Source organism: Nematolebias whitei, chromosome 5 (genome assembly GCF_014905685.2).
Source record: "Nematolebias whitei isolate Nwh7 chromosome 5, NemWhi1, whole genome shotgun sequence".
Taxonomy (NCBI): Eukaryota; Metazoa; Chordata; class Actinopteri; order Cyprinodontiformes; family Rivulidae; genus Nematolebias; species Nematolebias whitei.
Genome location: NC_056502.1, coordinates 55,280,117 through 55,289,608, shown reverse-complemented (window position 1 = coordinate 55,289,608; position 9,492 = coordinate 55,280,117). Strand labels below are relative to the sequence as shown.

Below are 9,492 nucleotides of genomic sequence, written 5' to 3'. Positions count from 1 at the left end.
CAATGTTGCATGGACATCGGGGGAAGTTCCCCTGGATTGGCAGACCGCGGTGGTGGTCCCCCTATTCAAAAAGGGGGACCGTAGAGTGTGTTCCAACTACAGGGGAATCACGCTCTTAAGCCTCCCTGGTAAGGTCTATTCGGGGGTTCTGGAGAGGAAGGTCCGTCGGATAGTCGAACTTCGGATTCAGGAGGAACAGTGCGGTTTTCGTCCTGGCCGTGGAACACTGGACCAGCTCTACACTCTCAGCAGGGTCCTGGAGGGTGCGTGAGAGTTTGCCCAACCAGTCTACAGGTGCTTTGTGGACTTGGAGAAGGCGTTCGACCGCGTCCCTCGGGGGGCCCTGTGGGGGGTACTCTGGGAGTATGGGGTACCAGGCCCTTTGATACGGGCTGTTAGGTCCCTGTATGACCGGTGTCAGAGCCTGGTCCGCATCGTCGGCAGTAAGTCGGGCTTGTTCCCGGTGAGAGTTGAACTCCGCCAAGGTTGCCCTTTGTCACCGATTCTGTTCATAACTTTTATGGACAAAATTTCTAGGCACAGCCAAGGTGTTGAGGGGATCCGTATTGGTGGCCTCAGAATTGCGTCTCTGCTTTTTGCAGATGATGTGGTCTTATTGGCTTCATCAGATCGTGATCTACAGCTTTCGCTGGAGCGGTTCGCAGCCGAATGCGATGCGGCCGGGATGAAGATCAGTTCCTCCAAATCCGAGGCCATGGTCTTGAGCCGGAAAAGGGTAGAGTGCCCTCTCTGGGTCAGGGAGGAGGTCCTACCCCAAGTGGAGGAGTTCAAGTATCTTGGGGTCTTGTTCACGAATGAGGGAAAAATGGAGCGTGAGATCGATAGGCGGATAGGTGCAGCGTCTGCAGTGAAGCGGGCGCTGTGCAGGTCTGTCGTGGTGAAGAGAGAGCTGAGTCAAAAGGCGAAGCTCTCAATTTACCGATCGATCTACGTTCCCACCCTCATCTATGGTCACGAGCTTTGGGTTGTGACCGAAAGAATGAGATCTCGGATACAAGCGGCCGAAATGAGTTTTCTCCGCAGGGTGTCTGGGCTCTCCCTTAGAGACAGGGTGAGAAGCTCGATCATCCGGGAGGGACTCGGAGTAGAGCCGCTGCTTCTCCACATCGAGAGGAGCCAGTTGAGGTGACTTGGGCATCTGTTTAGGATGCCTTCTGGACGCCTCCCTGGTGAGGTGTTCCGGACACGTCCCACCGGAAGGAGGCCCAGGGGAAGACCCAGGACACGCTGGAGGGACTACGTTTCTCGGCTGGCCTGGGAACGCCTCGGGATTCCCCCGGAAGAGCTGGCCCAAGTGGCTGGGGAGAGGGAAGTCTGGGCCTCCCTACTTAGGCTGCTACCCCCGCGACCCGACCCCGGATAAGCGGAAGAAAATGGATGGATGGATGGATATATTTTGTTACATTTATACTCAACAGATCTTAAGCTTTATTTTATTAGTTATTTTGGGAAACTTCACCTGCACTTTAGTTTTTGGGGTGGATTTATTGATCTATATTTTGTGCACTTTTTCTTCTAAATAACAGAAGGATCATTATTATTTTTATACTTGGAGACTGAATACTTTACTAAATAAAGTAATTTCAGTAAAATTACCCCTTGTTTTGTTTAAATTTTATATAATACTGCAAAGCAACATGTTAAGTTAATTTTGTCAAATAACTGATTTCTGTTTTTTTGTTTGTTTTGCTTATATCACAAAAAATATTGTTATCACAAGAATGCTATGATATATCACAATATTATATTTGAGCCATATCGCCCACCCCTAGTTGTCACTGTTGTCACTGTTGTCTACTGTTGTCACTGTTGTCTACTGTTGTCACTGTCTTCACTGTTGTCTACTGTTGTCACTGTTGTCTACTGTTGTCACTGTTCTCTACTGTTGTCACTGTTCTCTACTGTTGTCATCATTCTTTGTTAAAAACAGGTCTCTTGTAAATGAGTCCTCAAGTTGCCATGAGACTAACCCGAATAAATAAAAGTTGAATGAATCAACAAGTTGATGACATGAGTTGATGACTTGACTAACTTGCCATCTGGCCTAAAATATTTGATTGTTATACATGATGATTGATTGTTTTTCATGTATGGTCCCATTTTTTGCATGTGTAAAGCTAGTTTCTTTGGATTCCACAGAGGGCTGGCTTGAAACACATCAAGGAGGTGCTATTTGTGAGACGGATTTGTTGGCAGACCTCATACTGATTAAGTCTTGTGGATGGACGACATAACGTTTCTCCCTTAAAGAAACTTGTCCAGATGACATGATTTAACCTTTTTTTTGTTTGTTCTCTAGGTACATTTTTTTCCATCCATCCATCCATTTTCTTCCGCTTATCAGGGGTCGGGTTGCGGGGGTAGCGGCCTAAGTAGGGAGGCCCAGACTTCCCTCTCCCCAGCCACTTAGTCTAGCTCCTCTGGGTGAATCCCGATGCGTTCCCAGGCCATCCGAGAAACATTGTCCCTCCAGCGTGTCCTGGGTCTTCCTCTGGGTCTCCTCCCAGTGAGACGTGTCCGGAACACCTCACCAGGGAGGAGTCCAGGAGGCATCCTAAACAGATGCCCGAGCCACCTCAACTGGCTCCTCTCGATGTGGAGAAGCAGCGGCTCTACTCTGAGTCCCCCCCCGGATGATGGAGCTTCTCACCCTACCTCTAAGGGAGAGTCCAGACACCCTGCAGAGAAAACTCATTTCGGCCGCTTGTATCCGAGATCTCTTTCTTTTGGTCACAACCCAAAGCTTATGAACATAGATGAGGGTAGGTACATAGATCGATTGGTAAATTGAGAGCTTCGCCTTTTGACTCGGCTCTCTCTTCACCACGACAGACCTGTACAGCGCCCGCTTCACTGCAGACGCTGCACCTATCCGCCTACCGAGCTCACGTTCCATTTTTCCCTCATTTGTGAACAAGACCCCAAGATACTTGAACTCCTACACTTGGGGCAGGACCTCCTCCCTAACACGGAGTGGGCACTCTACCCTTTTCCGGCTCAAGACCATGGTCTCGGATTTGGAGGAACGGATCTCCATCCTGGCCGTGTCGCACTCGGCTGCAAACCGCTCCAGCGAAAGCTGTAGATCACGATCTGATGAAGCCAATAGGACCACATCATCTACAAAAAGCAGAGATGCAATCCTAAGGCCACCAAAACGGATCCCGTCAACACCTTGGCTGCGCCTAGAAATTCTGTCCATAAAAGTTATGAACAGAATCGGTGACAAATGGCAACCTTGGCGGAGTCCAACTCTCGCCGGGAACTAGCCCGCCTTACTGCCGGCAATGCGTACCAGGCTCTGACACCGGTCATACAGGGACCTAACAGCCCGTATCAAAGGGCCCGGTACCCCATACTCCCAGAGTACCCCCCACAGGGTTCCCCGAGGGACATGGTCGAACGCCTTCTCCAAGTCCACAAAGCACATGTAGACCGGTTGGGCAAACTCCCACGCATCCTCCAGGACCCTGCTGAGAGTGTAATGCTGGTCCAGTGTTCCACGACCAGGACGAAAACTGCACTGCTCCTCCTGAATCCGAGGTTCGACTATCCGACGGACCCTCCTCTCTAGAACCCCCGAATAGACCTTGCCAGGGAGGCTTAAGAGCATGATCCCCCTGTAGTTGGAACACATTCTACGGTCCCCCTTTTTGAATAGGAGGACCACCACCCCGGTCTGCCATTCCAGGGGATCTTCCCCTGATGTTCACGCAATATTGCAGAGTCGCGTTAGCCAACACAACCCTACAACATCCAGAGCCTTAAGGAACTTCGGGCAAATCTCGTCCACCCCTGGGGCCCTGCCACCGAGGAGCTTTTTAACCATCTTGGTGTTCTTAGCACCAGAGATTGGAGGGTCTGACACAGAGTCCCCAGGCACCGCTTCCTCAGTGGAAGACGTGCCTACATTTTTGGTACATTTTTTTTATTTATCTAAAACTATGGAAAGTTCTTTTTTTTTTTTTTTACCTTCTATGTTGATCCATTCTCATGTTAGCACCCTGCCTGGTGGCTCATGTATTCTAATAAATCTTTTTTTGTTTATCCACATAGCAGCTTTAAAAAAAGAGAACGTAAAGTTACGGTAAATAAGATGTAATGGAGAACACATTATTTCCACTCCTGACCTGTGACAGATGTGCAGTTATTACTCAGTTGATACTTTAGCATGGTGCCTGCCTGTAGGATAGTGACAGCTCAGGATCCATCTGAAGGGAAAGGCTTTTTCCTCCCTGCGGTAGCAATACACAATCAGTCCACTACAAGGGCAGAATTCGAGTTTATTTAAAAACAGAAGAAAAAAAATACTTGCAGGTGAAAACCTTGCTTTAGTTTTTGTACCCTCCTTTTCTCTCACAACTATCGTTCTGCTTTAATAAAGCAGACAGAACCTGATCGAAGTTTGGAACACAACCTGAAATCACAGTATGTGGTGTTTGTTTTACACTGCCCTGGCTGTTTCTCTTTTTCATAGGAAGATGGGACTTCTTCTTTCTTCTTCTTTTGGCTTTTCCCTCTTCAGGGGTTGCCACAGCGAGTCATCCTCCTCCACCTCATTCTATCCTCTGCATCCTTTGCCCGCACTCCAACTACCTTCATGTCCTCTCTAACTGCATCCATATATCACCTCTTTGGCCTTCCTCTTTGTCTTTTTCCTGGCAGCTGCATTTCCAACATCCTTCTACCAATATACCCACGGTCCCTCCTCTTGACATGTCCAAACCATCTCAGTCTGGCCTCCCTAACTTTATCTCCCAATTGTTCAGTCTGTGCTGTACCTCTGATGATCTCATTCCTAATCTTATCCAGCCTTGTCACTCCTAAGGAGAACCTTAGCATCTTCATTTCTGCCACTTCCAGTTTTTTCTCCTGTCTTTTAGTCAATGCCACTGTCTCCAGACCATACAATATAGCTGGTCTCACCACTGTCTTGTAAACTTTTCCTTTGACCTTTGCTGACACCCTTTTCTCACAAATCACTCCTGAAACTTTTCTCCATCCACTCCATCCTGCCTGGACTCTCTTTTTCACTTCTTTACCACATTCCCCATTTTCCTGGACAGTGGACCCCAAGTACTTGAAGTCCTGCACCTTTGTGACCTCTGCTCCTTGTATCCTCACTGTTCCATCAGCCTCCCTCTCATTTACACACATGTACTCTCCTACTACGGCTGACTTTCATTCCTCTTCTTTCAAGTGCATACCCTCCACGTCTCCAAGTTCTCTTCCACCTGTTCCCTGTTCTCACCACAGATCACAATGTCATCTGAATATGGGACTAAAGCCCCCATTATACTCATATACTCGTACCTCTGCGTATGGACGTACGCGGGAGTATACTGGGGGCTTAAAAGAGCAACTTGTCTCTTCATTCTAAACCAACTTGAAAAGGAAGGACAAAATAAACTTGCCTTTTAAATGGTAAATGGACTGTACTTATATAGCGCCTTTCTATCCTATTTCATGATACTCAAAGCGCTTTACACTACAATCTGTGCATCATTTACCCATTCATACAGCACTCTACATCACTACAAATCTAATTGAACAAATCATTCTAAAGAGACTAATCAGTGCTTTAGATCACATCCATACACCGAAGTGACACACATCAGAGGCAATGAGGGGTTCAGTGTCTTGCCCAGGGACACTTCGACATTTGACTGCTGGTGGATTCAACCCCCCAATTCTTGTATTGGAGGACAACTGCTTTAAGCACTCAGCCACATGTCAGCCTTATGTCTTAACTCCACCCCACTGTCCTCCATAGCTTATGTCTTCCATTTAGAAAATACACACTGCTTTTATTTTTACCCTAATGTCACAGTTTTGTTTGTTGTGCTGTACTTTTCTCTGCTCTTCAGTCAGTTTGTGTTGCTGCTTTAAGCAGTGTTTGTTGTTAATTTTCTGTTAGTCGCTAATTGGCAGGTGGCCACGTTTGGGAGGCTTAGCAGCACAGCATATTCTGAAACAGGTAGATGGAAATTACCAGGTGCTCAGTCTTGACAATAGCAGTGTGTTGGTGTTGATTGTGAACCATAGACCATGTATATGTGTTGTAATGTGTGTAGCTACTGATTGTAACACTCTTTCTGTTCTTACTATCCGCCAGCTGTTTGAACTGCTGGGACCAGAGGGGCTGGAATTTATATCCACCCTCCTTCAGCAAAGGGTGTCCATTGCTGACTCCCTCATCGCCACCCCATATGATAGGACAGGCTACCAACAAGGTGAGACAGCATGATGACTTACAACTCATTTTTATCATAATAAAAACCTTTCTTCTTTTCAGTGTTTTTTATCATTGATGAATGTTTAATATCTTTGCTGTTCTTTTTATATTCCTCTCTGTCTGAAAAATATCTATACATGGCTGGACTGCAGAGTATGACCAAATGTTTTTTGAGTGCAATAATGTTTTTTGTGATGACTGGAGACCTGTCCAGGGTGTCCTTTGCCTCTCACAGTCAGTGACTGTTGTCCATCGTCATAATTCTTTGTTGAAATCGCGTCTCTCTTGTAAATAAGTCCTCGAGGCTCAATGGGATTTACCAGCGACAACAATAAACAGTTATAAAAAGTCATACTCAATTTTTTTTTTTAACAAATAGGACGGCTAAAAAAGTAACAAAAAAAAACCAGCTAGATTACAGGTCCTTCTCAAAAAAGTAGCATATTGTGATAAAGGTCATTATTTTCCATAATGTAATGATAAAAATGAAACTTTCCTATATTTCAGATTCATTGCACACCAACTGAAATATTTCAGGTCTTTAATTGTTTTAATACTGATGATTATGGCATACAGCTCATGAAAACCCAAAATGCCTGTCCCAAAAAATTAGCATATTTCATCCCACCAATGAAAGACAAGTGTTTTTAATACAAAAAACACCAACCTTCAAATAATCATGTTCAGTTATGCACTCAATACTTGGTCGGGAATCATTTTGCATGAATGACTGCTTCAGTGCGGCGTGGCATGGAGGCAATCAGCCTGTGGCACTGCTGAGGTGTTATGGAGGCCCAGGATGCTTCGATAGCGGCCTTAAGCTCATCCAGAGTGTTGGGTCTTGCGTCTCTCAACTTTCTCTTCACAATATCCCACATGTTCTCTATGGGGTTCAGGTCAGGAGAGTTGGCAGGCCAATTGAGCACAGTAATACCATGGTCAGTAAACCATTTACCAGTGGTTTTGGCACTGTGAGCAGGTGCCAGGTCGTGCTGAAAAATGAAATCTTCATTTCCATAAAGCTTTTCAGCAGATGGAAGCATGAAGTGCTCCAAAATCTCCTGATAGCTAGCTGCATTGACCCTGTGCTTGACAAAACACAGTGGACCAACACCAGCAGCTGACATGACACCCCAGTGACTGTGGAAACTTGACACTGGACCTCAAGCAATGTGAATTCTGTGTCTCCTCTCTTCCTCCAGACTCTGGGACCTTGATTTCCAAAGGAAATGCAAAATTTACTGTAATCAGAGAACATAAATTTGGACCACTCAGCAGCAGTCCCAGGTGAGATGCTTCTGCTGCTGTTTCTGGTTCAAAAGTGGCTTGACCTGGGGAATGCGGCACCTGTAGCCCATTTCCTGCAACGCCTGTGCACGGTGGCTCTGGATGTTTCTACTCCAGACTCAGTCCACTGCTTCTGCAGGTCACTCAAGGTCTGGAATTGGCCCTTCTCCACAATCCTCCTCAGGGTCCGGTCACCTCTTCTCGTTGTGCAGCGTTTTCTGCCACACTTTTCCCTTCCCACAGACTTCCCACTGAGGTGCCTTGATACAGCACTCTGGGAACAGCCTATTTGTTCAGCAATTTCTTTCTGTGTCTTACCCTCTTGCTTGAGTGTGTCATTGATGGCCTTCTGGACAGCAGTCAGGTCGGCAGTCTTACCCATTATTGTGGTTTTGAGTAATGAACAAGGCTGGGAATTTTTAAAAGCCTCAGGAATCTTTTGCAGGTGTTTAGAGTTACGTCGTTGATTCAGATGGTTAGGTTAATAGCTTGTTTAGAGAACCTTTTCATGATGTGCTAATTTTTTGGGACAGGCATTTTGGGTTTCATGAGCTGTATGCCATAATCATCAGTATTAAAACAATTAAAGACCTGAAATTTTTCAGTTGGTGTGCAAAGAATCTGAAATATATGAAAGTTTCATTTTTATCATTACATTATGGAAAATAATGACCTTTATCACAATATGCTACTTTTTTGACAAGGACCTGTATAAGGCGAATGTAGAAAACTAAAAACAGGAACATGTCTGCATTGGTCCTTGCCAGGAGTCCAACATATTCTTAAAGCCACATAGAGAGGTCAAGGTCGAGAGCGTCAAATCTTTTTGTAAGATATTCCAGGAAACAGGAGCGGAGTAGGAGAAGGCCATTTTGCCTAGTTCAGTTCTCATTGAGGGAACACTGCAGGTAATAATGTTCTGAGAGCGCATGCCGCAGCTGCACTCACGCAGAGACATGAAGTAGGAGATGTATGAAGGCAGACCAAGAAGTGATTTAAAGATGAAAATGTACCGGTGAGAGAGTCTGCGTGAAGTTAATGATGTCCAGTTAACCAGTGAATACAGGGTGCAGTGGTGGGTACGATAATCACAGCCAGTTATGAATCTTAGTTCACCGTGATAGACAGCATCCAACATCTGCAGGGTTCTTGTAGGAGCGTTCGTGTAAATAATGTCACGGTAATCAATGGAGAGAAGGAAAGTCACATATACAAGGCGTTTTCTAGCATTCAGGGTTAGACAGGATCTGTTTCTGAAAAAGAAACCCAGTTTAACTTTCAGTTTCTTTACCAAGTTTTCCACATGGAGCTTTAAAGAGAGATGTGAGTCGACCAAGATACCCAAATATTTATAGGAATCAACAAACTCAATGGGGACACCATTTGAGACCACGTATATGTTTATATGTATACATGTATATATACATATATGTATATATGTATATATACATATATGTATATATACGTATATGTATATATGTATATAAGTATATATACATATACAGGTCCTCTGCTGTTCAGAAGGCCATCATTGACACACTCAAGCAAGAGGGTAAGACACAGAAAGAAATGGCTGAACGAATAGGCTGTTCCCAGAGTGCTGTATCAAGGCACCTCAGTGGGAAGTCTGTGGGAAGGGAAAAGTGTGGCAGAAAACGCTGCACAACGAGAAGAGGTGACCGGACATTGAGGAGGATTGTGGAGAAGGTCCAATTCCAGACCTTGGGGGACCTGAGGAAGCAGTGGACTGAGTCTGGAGTAGAAACATCCAGAGCCACCGTGCACAGGCGTGTGCAGGAAATGGGCTACAGGTGCCGCATTCCCCAGGTCAAGCCACTCTTGAACAAGAGACTGCGTCAGAAGCATCTCTCCTGGGACTGCTGCTGAGTGGTCCAAAGTTACGTTCTCTGATTACAGTAAATTTTGCATTTCCTTTGGAAATCAAGGTC

At 45.6% G+C, this 9,492-nt stretch overlaps 1 protein-coding gene across 1 annotated transcript in view; it reads left to right on the top strand.

Annotated features, from left to right (window-relative positions):
• The window catches only part of LOC119410440, an 82,262-nt gene that overhangs the window by 29,063 nt on the left and 43,707 nt on the right, over window positions 1–9,492 (top strand). Inside the window, exon 2 of the mRNA XM_037677349.1 lies at window positions 6,137–6,254. Within this exon, the coding sequence (XP_037533277.1) occupies window positions 6,137–6,254 (118 nt within the window). The remainder of the gene's footprint in view (window positions 1–6,136; window positions 6,255–9,492) is intronic.